The sequence below is a fragment of the Syngnathus scovelli genome, chromosome 2 (assembly GCF_024217435.2).
Source record: "Syngnathus scovelli strain Florida chromosome 2, RoL_Ssco_1.2, whole genome shotgun sequence".
Taxonomy (NCBI): domain Eukaryota; kingdom Metazoa; phylum Chordata; class Actinopteri; order Syngnathiformes; family Syngnathidae; genus Syngnathus; species Syngnathus scovelli.
Window position 1 is genome coordinate 20,672,783 of NC_090848.1, and position 18,252 is coordinate 20,691,034.

Below are 18,252 nucleotides of genomic sequence, written 5' to 3' on the forward strand. Positions count from 1 at the left end.
ATGGATGAGGTGGAGGACGACTCCAGAACCTAATTCAGACTACTCTCCTCCCACTTTTACTACTGTACTTGTTAATGTCTTGCAAATTGGTCTATATTAGGCTATAGATCCAAATGTTTCCTTTATTTTGTTCATTTCATCTTAAAGTAAAATACCTATCTACGCTTGAGCATATCAACCTCTAAATGTACATCGTGAGAATTGTTTTATGTTTGTTTATTTTCTTCACCCAAATTATTCATAACCTGTGAAATTAGCATTCCTTTTTTCCATTTGTCTTTTAAAAGCAATGTGTCACATTTGACATTATTATTATTATTATTATTACTATTATTATTATTATTATTATTATTATTATTATGAATAACAGTATGCGTGTGGCTTATAAATTTGACCCTTTTAATGCAGTATTTCTATACTGCTGCATTGTCCCAAAAAAAGTAAAATAATTTTTTAAGAAAATGAGAATGAAATTAATGTCTCATTTTCAGATGTCAACAATGTCAAACTCGCTCATTGCAGTTTCCATCATGCCTCGCATTGAGAATGACATCAAGTTGGATTTCAATGACATAAAGTCTGTTTTTTTATTGTTACTTTTTAAATAGCATTTCTTCAAAAACCAGAGTGCATTACTACCACAGAATGCAATTATCTGATTAAAAAAAAATATTAACGTGACCAGTGGAACACTTTGTGCATGTCATTAATTTTATTGCATGCCTGAAAACAAATATAACATATAACACATACCAAATTCACATTATTGCTAAAGGGAAAAAAAGTTGGTGAACAGTCCATGCATTACTTACTCTTCTGTGACGTTTCATGCATGGACCGTGAGAATGTTTGTTTGTCACATTTCATAAGGAGTAACCATGACGCTATACATGAACTTAGTGTATCTTCAACTACGCTACTTACATCTGACCATTGTACATAATGGACTTCTATTCTCTTGCATCATCACACAAAAAACGTCTCGTGTGTGTCTTCTGCCTGCATGGTGTATGCATGTAAAATAGTGTCATTTGACATTCATGTGATTTGGTTTGACTGTTGATATTCTACTTAAAGTGAAATTCTTGTTGAAAATACTTTTACAGTCTAGAATAAATGTACTGTACGTATATTTTTAAACAAATACATGTAGGTCCAGGTTTACTAAAGTGCAAGAGTGGCAGAGTAGTTTAGTTGGACCGTTTTAGTATTACATACTGTATATATCACATTACACAGTTTTCTTATTGAGTCTAGATGAGGGGTTTCTTTATCCCCACCAGCAGAAAGCTGAGAGCTAGTTAAGGAGACATCAGCGCACAACATCACAAGGAGGACAAAAAGAAATTAATTAACGTGTTATTTAATCTTTCTGTTGATATTTGTATTGAGGGGGTGATGAATGAGCTGTTTTTGTTGCATCGACATTTTATCTACTTAAAATATAAGGAGAGATCGGTAGGTATAAGGATCATGCATTTTTTTTTTACTCCTCCCAATTTTCTGTGCCTCGATTAAATCAGGTCTAAGAAAAGTGCCACATCAACATCAGCACTGATGCTGATTGCATCATCAAATATTGCATTAAATTCTATTCAAGTCCTTTTATTCACCTTGAAGCGTATCTCTTCTGGCCATCATGCCTTAATCAGAATTTACAGAAAAGAGCAACAGCAAACAACAATAATAACCCTTTTTTTCATTCGTGCCGAAGCGTTGCGCCGTCAGTTGTTGTTCATAATCCACCAGGAAGCTGAAAACAAAACCATTTTCAATATTTGTCACAATTTAAAATAATCCTCACGTGATCTAATAACATGCATGTCTTTGTCATGCATTCGTCAAAATATACGTATGATCCATGATAATTATCCATGCTGCGTCAGTAGGTGAATGAGGAAGTCAGTAGAAAGCACTTTGAAGGTGGAAAAGCATGATACAAGTGAAAGATCAGGTACCATCCAATTTAACTTAATTGATCCAAAAAATATTTTGTATCTACTACAAAAATCTGCTTTTCTATCAAGTATGCCATTGACATACAGTGACAGGCTGGGCAATTAAATGCTGTTTCACTATGGCAGCGGGTACAGTAAGTAAATGTTATTTATAAGTGTTTGTCATCATTTTAGATTACCTGGAAGGAGGATGGTAGAGACGATCTCTTGCTCCTCCAGTGAGTCAATAATGCAGCGCTGGAACGTTTTACTTATGGGCGACTGCAGGAAGCTATTAGGGAAGACACAAAAGAGACGCATTACCGCCGCACTTTGAAAAGACTCCTTCCTTTTTATTTTATGTGTGGTTTTGCTCTTCACCTCATCCAGGAGAGACGATCCTGCCAAAATTCATACATGATAAAGCATGATCTGTCAGGCAGGTTCTGGACTGAAATGCTTGAGAGAGAAAAAAGAAGGGAGAACGACAAGTGAAAAAGGCTGCGGTGTTAAAGCGAGGTTGGAAAATACACCATGAGACTGACTGTAAGTTGTTTTGCTGTCCGCTGCTGGACTCTGTGTAGATCTTCAGAGCATTCTGGAATCGTTCCACATCACACTCCTTCACTGACATTTGTTTTTGGACCAGGAGGATGTTCTTGATGGGCAGCAAGCAAAACAATCAGATTACCAAATTGACATTTTAAATATCGATTTTTATCGATATTATCGGTTCATTGTTTTTGCCCAATGGCTGGTCAGGTCATAGAACATTCTGTAACATGGGGTCACTATGGCAACAACAGATAGTCTCACTGCCACATCACATGGCAACAATGCTGTAATTGGAAGGTAGGATTAAAACCTATTGTTACTTTTGGCACTGTATGTAAAAAAGTGAGCCAAAAAGACACGCTGACTCACCGATTTATATGTTCCCGCCAGAGTGTCTTCTTTGAGAGGTTCAAGATGTGGACTCTGAAGGTGGGAGCGGAGATAGGTGAGTCATCCACAAGCGGCAGCACTATTATAATTTGCACGACAGCCAGACACAACGCTTTGACCATCACAGATCCAAATGAAAAAAAAAAAAACAACTGTGGTAATTGAAAATAATAATAATAGTAATAATAATCTGCACATGGCAAAAATAAAGAAATGTTACTAAGAGAGCGGTGGCATGTAAGCTAATACAGTATGTGTCTTTGGGTGTTGTTGTGTTCCGTCAGCCAATAAAATGTGCTTGTTGTAAAAATGCTGTTGAAAAAATCTGTTTTCATTGGTTATTTGCCACTTCTAACAGTCAGTGGTCACAGAAGGGGCCATGGCTATATCTAGGGGTCCACCAACAACATTTTAATTGCAAACCGCCAAAATTCTTCAGATAACACGATAAATATTCATTATATGTTCTCTACAGGGAGTGGGGGTGGGGCAGTGACTCCACAGCTCCCCCTCTAGCTCTGCCAGTGCTAACAGTCTATAATGCCTATTATTAGAATGGTTGTGATTAAATTGTGAAATTCTCATAGGACAGACAGAGACTTTTTTCATGCAATTTGTTTAGTGTGTGTCAGTCTGACCGTTCCTGCTGACTTTCCCTGTTGACTTTCCCTGTTTAACTGCTGGGTGGGGCAGAAAACCTATTATTTATTTTTTATGTTTAAGTTGTACTTGACTGTGACCCACAAATTCTGTCTGGCAAAAGTTTGGGGAATTGGCACAGAGTTGACACTAAGCTATCAACAGTACATTCTTTACAAACCTCACACTCCAGCTTGTCTATGAGCTGCTCGAGTTGGTCAACTTGGGATCCCCAGTGGTAGTCGGACTCCACACTGACCCCTGCAAGACACCGTCCACACAGTTCTGAACTTGTATGCATTCCTGTTTGTCACCAGTAATTCAACAGTTTAATGAGGGTGGTGGGCCCTACCTGTGGTCAGCATGCCAGAGTAAGGGTCCGTAGGAGAGAGACACATGTTCTTCTGGATGCGTCGGGCCGGACGTTTGGAGACCCTCTGGATAGGTAGGTCCTCGGGCTTTTTCCCTGACCTTCTGTTTGTGCAGCCTTGGTCATGGACAGCCTCCATGGCGCAGTCTAGTGATGATTGCAGGGACTGCAGTTGGGTGGAGGTCTCCCTGAGCAGGAAGCGCGTCACAAACTGACCCAGCACAGAAGAGCCTTGATACTCCTGCATGGTGGGTGGGGTCAAACATGTTATTATGGTTACATCATCTATTTTACCCCAATGCTTCAGTCCATACAGTACACACATGTCTAATATGCGCAAATATTTAAGTCACCCACCTCTTTAGTTTTATCCATTGCCTTTAAAATAGCCACATTTAATTTCTCAAGCGCAGACAGCACGTTGATGTATTCCCCCACATGGGGACTGAAGTACTCTGGAAAAAGGACGTGTATTTGTAATGTGCTGAGTGATTGGAATAATGCCAACATGCAGACTCAAATGTTATTGTGAGAATTAGAAAGACCACAAAAAATTGCACCTGACAGTTTGTCGATGTCCATGTTGCTATGGGGGAACAGAGAAGGCAAATGCCATTACAATTGAGCTCACTGATATATTAGATCAATTTTTACGCCACAGACAATTTATAGGGTACACCTGCAAAATCGAATAAGATCCAAAATGAATCAATGCTTCACGGTACATCATTTTGTCTCATACCATCTACTAAGTACAGCTCTACTTGAGGCCGTTGTTCATCCGTCGCAAACTTCACATTTGGCTTTAAATGCAAGAAGGGAGGCGTATATGTATCACGGACATAATCTCGATTTAATGAATATTTAAGTGGCAGATGGGCTGCAAAACACACTACAGGTGGCAAAACCAAGAAGAGCTCACTCTGCATTTTGCCTGTCGATGGAGCGATAAAGCTCCTGCATCTGCTCGTCTGTGAGGACACCATCATTGAAGTATGACTGGAACTCCTCCAAGGACAGCTTCCCGTCATCTGAAAGCACATAAGATCATGACAATATCATGAAAAGTTACTTAGTTAACCATGCAGCACAGGTCAATTAGGCTGGAGTGAATAAACACAAAAGGAATATGTAAGAGGCAGCATCTCAGTGGGGTGAGAGCCAATTTGAATCTCACTAGCTGGCTAACTACACACGACAACAAGTTCTCGCTGTCGTATTTCCTGTCTCAGGATGCTTGCTTCTACTAGTAGAATTCTGTCTGCTGGGTCCAAGCACCCAATAAATCATCTGTTAGTTGATCAGCGCAGTTTTGACTTGCTGTCAACAAACAATGCAGACACGATGCTGTTTTGTAAAAAAAAAAAAAAAAAATTGTTTGACTGCCGTGATGTTTATTCCCATGCCAGCATCAACAACAAAAATCCCATCTCTTTTTTAGAAAAGGCATAATATTGAAATTTACTTAAAGAGATAATGGGTTACACTGTAGTATCATAAATGTGAAAAACAATTAAAGGCTTTTTGATCTCTCTACATGAAACAAGTTTTAGAAGTTTTCTTTTTCACTAACCCGATTTTCAATGCACTGACCAGAATGTGTTGACTTTTGAAAAGACAAAGAGTTATATGATTAAAATACCGACACAGCGGTATCATATAACAAATCAAAATAAACAAATCATTTTTCACTTTTTTTTTTTTTTTTTTTTTTTTTAAAAGAGAGTATTCTTAGCTCAAATGGAAGTGCATTCAACAATGGGAGAGCAAACGTGTTCATAGCTTTATCACTTAGTTTTTAATCATGTGTGAGTGACAATCAAAGGTGGTGAGCAGACACAATTCGCATTGCAGACACAAAATGATTTCAAAGCTGTGCAAATGGATAAATAGGCTATTGTGATTTTGAACCCACCATCAAAATTAGAACAAGTTCTATAGTGATGCATAAATGTGAGTCGCATTATGCGACTTTAAATGTGTTTCTTTAATAATGCATGTTTGTTCCTGAAAGCTCAGCTAATTTCAGGAAAAAAAATCATTTCAGTGTGTTTCATTATTGTTTTAATGATAAAAATGGAGACGATAATGGCAAAATCACAAACTGGCTGGTCAACAAATGCTGAAGAGTACTAAAAAATAAATGTGCTGCTATTACCACAAGCCAATGTAGAATCAAAATTATTTCAATGGTGTTTTTTAAGCTACATTTTACACCTACGGTGATTTCAAATGTTCTTTTCCCTCCTAAAAATCTATATTTGTTTCTTTTGCTGCAGGTTTTATTAATTTCAGCAGATTTCATTTCTCTGCCGAAGGTTATGGTTCAAGGTTTGATCTGGACTACGAGTTTTTACTTGGCTCAAGATTGGTCAAAACCCACGCACCACTATTTCATTGTAAAAAAAATGGAATATTTTCATCCTTAATTTCAACCTTGAGCATCTGCTATGTATTCAATGCCGTAAGATGCAGGAGTAAATTGGATGTGACTCATTCTACAGCCTTTCTCCACCATCTGATTTTCACCAAGTTCAATTCTAGGTTGGACAACACTCGGGTAAGCACATTACGCAAGCGCATATCAAAATGGTGGCAGACCAGGCAATACTGACTGTAAGCTGTCCATCTTGCTCCTTGGAGCTACGACACTACAACAATCAGCAGCCTATGAATGCAATTTTATATCAAGTGCTTGTCAGTTATTATCTCCATTCGAGATCAGGATCAGAATATGCAAATTTGATACACACGACATCGTGCCTATTTAAAGAGCCATCATTCAGGAAGTACCAGTACCTCGCAAAAGAGGCAAGAAGATGCATTGAGAGCTGTTCTCGTGATTCATAAACGCCAAATATACTGTAGCTGCAGTCCAAAACATTAATCTTACCAGGCTCAGATAGGCTTTCTAAATGGAATCATAAATGATACAAGGCAGCAATAACTCATAATGATTCCTAGCTGGACAGTCAGGATGTAATAGCAGGTGAGTCATAAACAGGTAGTAAAAAATTACAGGCGGGTCCTCGCTTTACAACATCTTAGAAATTGCAGATGACACGCAATGAACTAGTTTGTGGTTACGAAAGGCTGTACATGTGTGCCCCCCCTTTGATTGTTTGATATATGTGGCCTACACATTTTGTGAGTCCTACCCTTGGTCGAACCATCTTCTACTACTCTTCGGCCCTGAATTGAGACTGAGATCACAATGATAGTTTGGTGACCAAATCTTTTTAACATCCTCACACAATTGTTTGTTACAGTACTGAACAATTAGCTGAAAAATAGTCTGCCAACTATTGTGGGTCTGAAACTTACGATATTCCCGTATCAAATAAATATGCTGGTCAGTCAGATAGAGATGTGAATGATGTCCTGATTTGGTTTTCATCTGCCTGCAGCGATATGCTTGGCAGACGCACAAAGGCTTCCAGTTTGTGTTTTGTATGAAAGGCGCAAATCCCCACTCTCAATATTGCAGTAGGGAAGCAGTGCATTGAGTGTGTTGATACGGCTATCAAAACACCTCCTCATTATGTAGAAAATGTGCACTGCTTCCAGCGAACGATGAGCATCCCACTCAGTGCTGACTGAGGGGGAGGATGCATCTCCATCTCAACTTACCCACAAGCTGCGAAGTGAAGATAGCTTGCACAAACAAGCCACTGCACTCTCTTGTTTGACCTTCCACACAGCAGGGAGCCAACAAAGGCGAGATGAGGAAACAGACTTGAGAAGTCACACAAGTGTAAAATGTATGACAGCTACACAAGTGAAGCCAAAATCCCTTTCCAAAAGAAGACTTCTGTTGTGTTTTTGCACAAGTTTCAGATGCCTGTAATTAATTAAATGAGTATTAACCTTTCTGGTCACTGTTTACTTTTACTCGCGGAATATAATTACATCTTTAATTTCTACTCTACATTTTTGTCAAAAAACGTTTTTCGAGCGGTCTGAGGATGACAACGTGAGAGATGTTGATTGGGGTCTTCGGGAGTCTAATAGTTTTTCTTGTCGGCAGGAAATTTTGAATGTTAAATAGAAAAACTGTTTGCAACTGTTAAAATTGTTGGCAAACATCTAGGCAACTTTGAACGAACTCTTCCAAAAAAAACTGTGTTTGGAGTCACCAGCAAACCTTCGGAAATACAATGACAAGCTCGTTAAAAATTATTGGGCTCGAGGCACCAACGGTTGCTCCACGTTGGCTCTGCTGAGGAATGAGTGGTCATGAAAATGAGTGACAACAAAGGAAACAAGTAATTCTGCTAATTGATGCCACTGAGTTGGGATGTGTCTTTAGCCCAAAAGCAGCATTCTGAATGTAGATGTGTAACAAAATAAGCCCATCCAAATCCCTTTCCCATATAAGGACTCCTTCAAGTCTAAATTATGCAGCTCATCACAACAATCTGGCACTATTAACAGGGGAGTTCTTATGTAACACTACCAACCTCCCGAGAAGACTAAATACATAAAACATTCAACCATTTAGCATTTATTAATGTGATTACATGGAGGTGCGAGTGTGAATAACAAAAACATTTTGCCTTCTGTCATGTGCTTTTTCTTACTCACCATTTTTGTCTGCCCGGCGAAATATCTGCAACAAGAGAAGATAGTATTCAAGATATAGATAAGGAAAACAGAGTAGGATCTAAAAAAATATATACATTCACACAAAGTACACACCCAATGGAATAATGAGAATCTCATCTCAATCACAAACAAATGTACCTCACTTTGAAACTGGGCCTATTTATTCCAACAAGTAGCTGTATTGTTGTATGAATTATAAAAAGGGCATACATGGTTTAATTATACTGCCTGTTACTGTCATTGCTGGCACAGAAAACAATTTTTTTTACAACAGACCTTATTTGTAGTAAAAAAAAAAAAAAAAATACATGCTGCCCCCACTAAATATACAGAGGGTACCATTTTTATGACATTTTTGTTTGTGACGTTGATAACGGTTGTGAAACACCGGTTTTAGCGATGTAAGCACTTTCAGAAGATGTTGGCGTGATACCTGGAGGCTGCGCCATTCTTGTCAGTCCTCTGCAAACCTTCAAAATGTGCCAATGTACCCTTTTAAAGATGCCTATAAGGGAGCCAACAGCAGTTTTCTCTGTCAAATTTCAAAGACGAATGCTCACATGCTCATTTCTCTTTTGTGCTTCAGTCGATGGAGGCGAGATGCTCCCACAGAGCTTACGAAGATCATCTAAAAAGCTTACACACTGACAAAAATAAAAAAAAACTCAGCCACCTCCCCAGAGACACTGAACATGATTTCTGACTCTATTGAAGACAACAAAACCACAGGAGCAAGAAGAGAGAGAGTATAGGCAGCATCGAAGAGGCACGATTTCATCAGCCTGCGGAGAAATGAGTGTGCAATATATTTGTACAGTACCCTAAGCCCCACACTACTGCAAGTCTATTGAAACCAACAACAGGGGTTTCAAGTTGCATGATTGCAAACACAAAGAACTGCCGGACTCTAATGATGAGTTTGTATCTCAAGAAGGACCTAAAGTGTGGTGTATAGAAAGTATGAAGACATATGTGCGTGGCTAAGGGCTTCTCATGTGCTCGTTTGCACTCCCTCTCTAACAAGCACAAACTCAAAAGACACTTTGCCAAAGCCCAACAATCTTAATTTTATATGCCTTTCCAGATAGAGCCAATCAAACCGCATATGCTTGAATTTTGAAAATGAAAAAAATAAAAAGATAATAATTCACAAAAAAAAAAAACACTGGGAAATGGACGGTTTTTATGTAAATGGCCTCAGTGGCACTGCGTCTTAGTGGATAGTACGTCAGCAACAGAGTCCTGAGGTTCGGGGTTTGAATGTCGGTTCTCTGTGCTCTTGACTCGAGTCAGCTGGAATGGGCTCCAGGTCACTCACATCCAAAATGAGGACAAATGCTATACAAAATGAGTGGAAGGGTTTAGTGGGCGGTAGACTAAAACAGGCAAATATTTATGAATACATAAATGACCATACTAACAAGGTTTATGTCAAGAGAGTCGTTTACAAATTAAAAAAACAATTACGTGCTTCTGGGAGGATTTACATTTTAGTGGAAGCTCAAAACGATGCCATTCACTCAATATGGCCGGTCATGTGTTTGTTTTATCTCGAGCATCTCCTCCAGAAATCATCGACAGCCATCAAACCCTCTAAGAAGATTTGAAATGCAGTAATATCAATACATGGGCATTGACATGTTCATATTTTACATCGTAACAAAAAGAACAGGGTGCAAGGCAAGATGAATAATGGAAAGTGGGAGCTTTTTCTTTTTTAACAGAGGCATGAAGGCATGCAGGGCTGAGGCGGTGTTACCTTGAACCAGATTTTAAATTGCCCCCTCAAACACGAGGTATTGTGACCGATGGTGTGACTCTATTTTCACCCTATCCAAAATACGGTGAACGAGCATGCTAAACTCACCGTTCTTATGTAACGGGGCTGCTGTTCATCAGCTCCACATGAATGGAGTCTGACGGATTTGCACCATTCACCATGAGCAGCGGTGACATCTTCTTTTTCCCTTTACATTTTTTACCTATAAATCGTGACCTTGACTACAGCAGTAAGACATGCAATGATGACAAATACATAAATAAGATAAAGGCGCACTTACATCGTGGAAAAGGGATGCGGTGCGGTTGTGGTTATAGTCACACTCCTGCTGCAGCTGTTTGCTGAGGTGTTGCTGCTTGGCAGACTGCAGACACATCGTGATCATCTCTGTACACGCCAGCATCCTCACACCTTGCACCGGATGAAAAGATGGAGAAATGGATAGATGGGGTCGCTGGGTGCTTGATAGGGTGGATGGAGGTCCGCTGTCAGGGTGAGACGGAGCGAGGCTGAGCGTAGACGCATGCGCAGTGCACAGTATAATGAAGTCCGCCTGCAGGAACTTTGAAATAAAGCACCCTCTGCCGATCACGGCATACGCGCACGTTCTGACCGTGACCAGGATCACCTGAGAGTACGGAACAACGATCGGTATCACACTATTTATCGAGACAGGTAGCTTGTCTACCATTTTGGAAAGATGGGCCAGGTCGTAGCTTTGGTATAAAGTAACCAAATAAAAACAGTTCAAATGTGTATGTGCTGGGGATGACAGCTGGGATATGCTCCAGCACAGCCGTGACCAGCAATATGCATAATATATATATATTTTTAAATCAAGTTAAGAGTTGTAGTAATTTAACTAATTATTTACTGAAATACAATTTGTTGTTTGTTGCACCTTTTTCATATAATAAATACAGGATCCAGTTATTTCTTTTTATTTGAATCTACAATAAAACTAACCAATTTTAGGACCATTTACCCCGACAAATATTACAGGACTCAAATATTAATGTTCAGTAAAAGCGATGAGCCATATGTGGCCTCCAGGCCATGTTTACCTTAGATCAGGTAATCTATGGTAATCAAAAATGTTAGGAATACATTCCAGTACGATGCTCTTCTACTTAACTCCAACATTATAATGATCAATCACATCTGATTACTATACATTCACTGTATGTCTTGTTTTGGCTTCGATTGGATTGTACAATTGCAATGAATCTGCTTGTACATTAAAAGAATACGGCTGTAAAATGTTTTCTTTCTGAGAGACGGATTATGTGCAAGTTATTGTGGTTTATTGTTTTATTTCACATCTTTCATTTCTATAAGAGTATGATACAGACGTGTATGTATTTTCTTATTGTTTCTCAGATTCATTTGACTTACAGATCCTGTCAGAGGTCAAATTGTGTGTCTGTACTGTACTGTACAATAGTTTGTGTGTATATCAATAGACAAAATATGCCCTACTCTCACAATCCAACTGTCACAACAATCATGTGCAAATGTGATACACATCTAATACATAAATTGTAAGTGATGAGACATATTAGAAACATTTAGATATATGTGTGTTGATTGCCACCATACACATCATTGCACGACTGCTCAATACACTTTCACTGTCTGTTAATGTGACATGTCGCTACTCTTGGATGTCATCATCTTTACAGCCCACTCCCACCCAGTGACAGTGTGAATGGGTGGGGGCAGAGGTGATTGCTAAATGCACCAATAAATGTGTGGACACTTTTCACCATCTCCATACATCTCTTTTGAAGTTCGTCCTCAGTGCAGGTCAACAGGTGAGTCTTGAATAATTACAAGGTATTGTTTTGTAGTCGTTTTTAGGATTGTAATCTTAAACCCCCCTGTTATCCTATGTGTCATAACAAATGCCAAAAATTGTAAATAAATTACAAATTTGCAGGCCTAGATATTTTTCCCCCCTCCTTTTAATTTTTGGTTTTACTTAGTTTTAGATTACTTAATACAGCATGCTCTATTATATACTTATCGACTGGCAGCAACGCAGGTTGCTAAAGGACAGTGACCATTCTTAATATAAGTAGGAAAAAACATAGAAGCAATAATAAAAATAGAAAGTCTTAATTTAATCATATTTAACTTGGTTGTAGATCTATGTGAAAGCTTTCAAAAGTAGTGTTACTTATGATGATATTATTTTTATGTGATGAGTATAATGTTTTGAAAGCAACATATTTTATAATTTAATTTATAATTTTAATAATACTGCTGTAAGAGAATCATGGACTAATTTATTGCTATTGTGCCACAGTTGCCAGCTAAATTGGCACCAAAAAGAAATACATTTTGACCAACTTTCCTGGAAAGGCATTTCCTATGACAGCCCAATGTCAAGATAAATATCTCACCACAAGAGAAAGCCTACAATCCTAAGAATTACCTTATCTTCAGACCACAGGCCAGGGCAGTTGTCTGAACACATTGCAGATGTATCTATATATTAACTAAAAAAAGAAAAAAAAGAAAATGCATTTAACCTCTGTTGACGATATTACTGATCATTTCCTGTTGTGAGGGTTTTCTGAGATGTGTCAAATATTTTGGTTAGCTGAATTAGTTACATGAAAGATATTAGTAACAGCTCACCTTATGGCATAGTGCAATTCTACCCCCACAAAAGTAAACACATTGTTAAAATACATCTCTGGAGCTGATAACATACAGAATTATAGATGGAAAACTGTGGTCTTGGTGGATTATTTGATACGAGCCTCAGCTGATGACGTCTGTCGTTCAGCACTGAAACGGCTGCAGTGAGAAGATAAGCCCCACCCAGAAGGAGCACCTTCAGCTCACAAAGCGTCACACCTCTTGGCATCAATTATGTTGATAGCAAAGTTTCACTTGTTCCTCACTTTTCACTTGACATTCTCTGCAAAAAGGGGACTTATTCAAAAATTGCAGAAATGGAGTTGATCTTTAACAGTGAAATAAAATGTTGTTATCTACCTTCACTCAGAGCAAGAACAGGTGGCTCAACATGGCTGCCTTCCTTCACCACTGTCCCTTCTTCAAGTGTGCCACCAAACCAGCTTTGAGGAGATCAAGCCCATTGCTCTCTCTGGCCAATCAGTGTCCCATCATTGCACATCAGATCAGTGTCTGCAGGTCAGCTGCCTTGGCGGCCAAGTTGAGCGTCTCTCCTGCCAGTCCTGACTGCCCCCGGCTTCCCACGCTGGAACAAAGGAGGAGATTTGCTCAAACAGCTCCTCAAGTGGCGGAGCCGGCAGTGTCAAAGGCTTGCCCATTCGTCACCTCTCACATCGGGATGGTCCAAGCCAGCCCTGAAGTGCAGGAGGATGTCCGAGAGGGTAGGAAGCAGCAAAAAGCATTGACAAACGTTTGAAAAAATTGCTTGAGTTGATTACATTGAAGTGATGATCCTTTGTGCTACTTTGACAGGTGTGATGATTTCTCTATTGAAGGACTTAAAAGAGTCTATTTTCCCCAAATCACCTCAAGACATCACCATCAGCCACCTCCTCAAAGACAACATGGGTGCGTATGACGACACGAGAGGTGTGGCGCTTGTCAGGTCACCTACCTTTTGAACATCATTGATACCCATGAAAAACTCAATTATGAAGCACAAATGAAGGTGCAGATCATGGAAGTCATCTTCACTTTTACTGTCCACTTGCATTGGGGTCAAGTGGGTGCAGTGACCCACTAGATCCAGAAGTTGATGGGAAAAAAAAGCATCTTTTGAAGCACCTGTTTAAAATGTTTGGCCTTGATAGAGGTATGTGCCAATCTAATACACGCTATACCTGATCTTGCCTTTGCAGTTGGGCCCAGCTTTGATTACGACTACTTCTTCTCTGAGAAGATTGCCGAGAAGAAGAAGGACCACACTTACAGAGTCTTTAAGACTGTAAACCGGAGTGTCGGCTCATATCCTTTCGCTGAGGATTACTCCGTGTCAGCGCGGGAGGGCTCCCAAGTGTCTGTCTGGTGCAGCAACGACTATCTGGGGATGAGTCGTCACCCGCAAGTCCTCAGCACCATCAGGTAAAAGGCAGATGTTCACACAGTGAATATAGAACAGAATCACATTTGGAGCTCTTCCTGTGTAGCAACTACAGCCCACAATATTGCAGCTTTTTAAATTTCATGTGTCATCTTTTGCTCCTCAGTGATGCCCTGTACAAGCATGGTGCGGGAGCAGGGGGAACCAGGAACATCTCAGGAACCAGTAACTTCCATGCAGCTCTGGAGAAGGAGCTGGCTGAGCTCCATCACAAGGACGCCGCCCTGGTCTTCTCTTCCTGCTTTGTGGCAAATGACTCCACCCTCTTCACTTTAGCCAAAATGTTGCCAGGTATAAAACCCTGACACCTACTTTGACAAGAATGCTGCTGATTTTGGATTATATCCCACTTAAGGTGATATGATGATGCCACCAAGTATTGAAATCAGAAATGTCTTTTTCCTTGATTAGTTCCATCCATCCATGGTTGTTTGTCTATGTGTGACTGTGCGGTCCAGGCTGGGTCTCTCACCTAAAGTTAGCTGGTATAATCTCCAGCTCACTTGTGACCCTCAATGGGAAAAGTGACAGAAAATGAATGGATCGCTGAATGGACTGATGGAGTGACAGGTGAAAGCTTTAACAGTGCGTGTTACTGTGCTACTCACAGGCTGCGAAATTTACTCTGATGCTGGGAACCACGCCTCAATGATTCAGGGCATCAGGAACAGCGGATCTAAGCGCTTTATCTTTCGCCACAATGACAGTCGACACCTGGAGGAACTTCTGCAGCGTTCGGACCCAAAGAAGCCCAAAATAGTTGCGTTTGAGACGGTGCATTCAATGGACGGTGAGGCTCGCAAAATGATCTATTCCAGATGCCACTCTATCATTCCATAAAATTACTAAATTCATAGGATGGAGAGATTTGGAGTGTTTAATTTTTTTAATCTTTTGTCATTCATCATTGTGTCTTGTGGGAGGAAATTACCAGGTGCTCCAGCTTTATTTCTTTATCCATTATCTTTATGTAATTTCCATAAAAAGCACATAAACTGTTTCATTAAATAAAGCTATTTTTGCATTGTTAGGATAGGTGTTGTCTCAGGAAACCTTTCATTGATTAACTAGAACCTGTTTAATTGTTTTTAATCATCTCAACTTGGGCATTTGAGTCTTTAATTTCCTGTTTTATTCCAGGCGGCATATGTCCCTTAGAGGAGCTGTGCGATGTGTCTCATCGTTATGGAGCTCTGACATTTGTTGATGAGGTTCACGCCGTCGGCCTGTATGGAGCACATGGAGCCGGAGTGGCCGAGAGGGACAATGTGATGCATAAGATTGATATTGTGTCTGGGACTTTAGGTAAGCGGCTCATGCGGAGATTATCATTTGGACTCATTTTCACTGGCCGCTGAAGTCACACTCACACCCACTTGGCCTAACTGCCACTGTCACTCGTGCCAATTTAGCTGTGTTAACTCACATCTAAGGGCCCGAAGAGGAGGCGTTTGCATCACAGGAATCAGAGAATTATCAGTAGGGTGTTGGCGCTACTGCCGCTGTGGCTCTGCTGATAACATAACATCAGAGGCTGGGTCGACTTTTATGGTAACTTCAAACTTCTAGCTAAAAATGAACTGGCGAAGCCATATTTGGACGTCAAACCACAACAGGATTGAAACGCTTGATTTGAAAGTGTTTGAGTCATAATGACCTCGAGTACAAATACACAATATCATTCCAAGCTCTACTCATGACACAATTGGAAAGTTTTCATAGGTGAGAAAAGTTAAAAATACCGCAAATCATTCAACATAGTATTGTTTGGTTAAAAATGAACTTTATTTGCTATGTAATGAGGTAAAAATAGATGGGCCTGGTCAGTGGCAGATGAGGTAAAAATAGTTCAGATACGTATATAAAACACGAGATATTTATTGCAATTAAAAAGAAATGATTCTCGATTATAATTGTATTATTTATAATATTATTATTAATCAAAGAACTACTTAATAAATAAAATAAATGTTAAATTTATATTTTAAACTATATATTCCATCACTCAAATAACCAACTATTTAATAAGAAAAACATATTTTCAAAAAACTAAAAAACCCATCGGAATCCGTTTAATTTAGAATAAAATAATTTTAATGTAAGAAATGTTACAGCAATCTGCTAATGTTAATGCTCAGTGGGCCTGTATATAAAGAAAAATGTGTCTCCTGGCCTCATCAACACTGTTCCAGGCAAGGCGTACGGCTGTGTCGGAGGCTACATTGCCAGCAGCACCACCCTGGTGGACACAGTGCGATCCTTCGCTGCTGGCTTCATCTTCACCACCGCCCTGCCCCCCATGGTCCTGGCCGGAGCACTGGAGTCCGTGCGGGTCCTGAAGGGCCCTGAGGGGCAGTCCCTGCGCAGAGCCCACCAGAGGAATGTCAAACACATGAAGCAGCTGCTCATGGATAAGGGCCTGCCTGTGGTCCACTGTCCTAGCCACATCATCCCCATACGGGTAAGGAGGTTTGCCAACAAGATGAAGTCAGTAACGTACACTACCGTTCAAAGGTTTGGGTCACTTTGGAATGGCTATATTTTTTTAAAGTAAAATTGCTATTTTTTTCAATGAGGATAACTAATCAGATGTACACTATACAGTGTTAATGTGATAAATAACTCTTCATGCTACAAACATCTGTTTTTTAATGCAATAGCTACATAGTAGGCCCATTCCCAGCAACCATCCCTCTATTGATCAAATGCTTCATTGTGCATTTTGCTCATTGTGTTGGTAGGCTAATGGGTGATTCGAAAACCCTTGAAAAATATTGTGTAATTATGTTTGTTTTAATGGAAAACACTAACTTGTCTGGGTGACCCCAAGTCTTTGAATGGTAGTATATGTCAGAAACCAGCGGTAACATTACACTGTGTAACCTGAATTGCATGAGTGGCGTCAGCCATTCTGATTAAGTTGAGTAGTTCACCAATAGAAGTCCCCTGAGTTTAACTTTCATGCACTCTGCAGGTGGGCAATGCAGAGCTGAACACCAAGGTGTGCGACACCCTGCTGGAGAGACACAACATCTACGTGCAGGCCATCAACTACCCCACAGTGCCTCGCGGAGAGGAGCTGCTGCGCCTGGCTCCGTCTCCTCATCATCAGCCCGCCATGATGGAATACTTTGTGGGTGAGTGTCATGCGCTGAGAAATGTTAGTTTGTCCTTGCAAGGTTGTCATCGCTGTAGCTGTCAACATGTAAGTACAATTTTTGACCTGCTCAATAGTCCATTACTGCATTGAGGTAATTTTCTGTTTGCTGTGTAAGTGACTTATAGTCACAAACCTTCCACAAAGACTGAAAAGCCACATTAACGTGAGAATCACGTTCACAGAGAAACTGGTAGACGTGTGGCAGGAGGTGGGGCTGGAGCTCAGCAACCTCGCAGCTGTTTCCTGCACATTCTGTGACCGCCCGCTGCATTTTGACCTGATGAGTGAATGGGAGAAGTCCTACTTCGGCAACATGGAGCCCGAGTACATCACGGTGTCGGCGTAGAGGACATGGAATTTTACCAGCAACATTAAGCAGCACTAACTTAAATTGGCACGTTTTGCTTTCTATGCACCAAGAAGAATGTAAGTGTTAACCTTCAAACATATCTCAATTTAACATTGTGTAGTTCACTTGTTTCACCTATGACAGCTTGTTGGTTGCCGATATGGATTTGATTAAAATTGTGCCTCCTCTAATTTAAAAGCGTAAACCCTGCACATTGGGCACTTTCTTATCTAGATGTGTAGCTTTGAATTAAACAAGTTGTGTGACTTCTTATTTTGTGATGGGCTTCCACACCTGGAAATAAATCAGTTCAAATATTCAAGGTGTTAATGATTGTCTGCAGTTTGTTCATGCATGATGTAAAAAAAAAAAATGCAGTA

The 18,252-nt window shown here is 40.0% G+C and overlaps 2 protein-coding genes across 2 annotated transcripts; one reads left to right on the plus strand and one right to left on the minus strand.

Annotated features, from left to right (window-relative positions):
* Positions 1 to 690: 690 nt before the first annotated feature.
* Positions 691 to 10,810, minus strand: LOC125989379 (N-terminal EF-hand calcium-binding protein 1). The gene is made up of 12 exons (XM_049755700.2): positions 10,557 to 10,810; positions 8,476 to 8,500; positions 4,814 to 4,922; positions 4,452 to 4,477; positions 4,249 to 4,346; positions 3,874 to 4,132; positions 3,703 to 3,782; positions 2,862 to 2,915; positions 2,483 to 2,595; positions 2,319 to 2,396; positions 2,138 to 2,229; positions 691 to 1,753 (listed from the first exon to the last, which is right to left on the minus strand). The coding sequence occupies exons 1-12, from the start codon at positions 10,677 to 10,679 to the stop codon at positions 1,725 to 1,727; spliced, it is 1,086 nt and encodes a 361-aa protein (XP_049611657.1). The 5' UTR covers positions 10,680 to 10,810; the 3' UTR covers positions 691 to 1,724.
* Positions 10,811 to 11,953: 1,143 nt separating this feature from the next.
* On the plus strand, positions 11,954 to 18,194 carry alas2 (aminolevulinate, delta-, synthase 2). Its single transcript, XM_049755695.1, has 10 exons — positions 11,954 to 12,090; positions 13,293 to 13,644; positions 13,736 to 13,831; positions 14,122 to 14,344; positions 14,470 to 14,654; positions 14,974 to 15,153; positions 15,504 to 15,668; positions 16,556 to 16,824; positions 17,338 to 17,500; positions 17,706 to 18,194. The coding sequence occupies exons 2-10, from the start codon at positions 13,314 to 13,316 to the stop codon at positions 17,867 to 17,869; spliced, it is 1,776 nt and encodes a 591-aa protein (XP_049611652.1). The 5' UTR covers positions 11,954 to 12,090; positions 13,293 to 13,313; the 3' UTR covers positions 17,870 to 18,194.
* Positions 18,195 to 18,252: the final 58 nt, after the last annotated feature.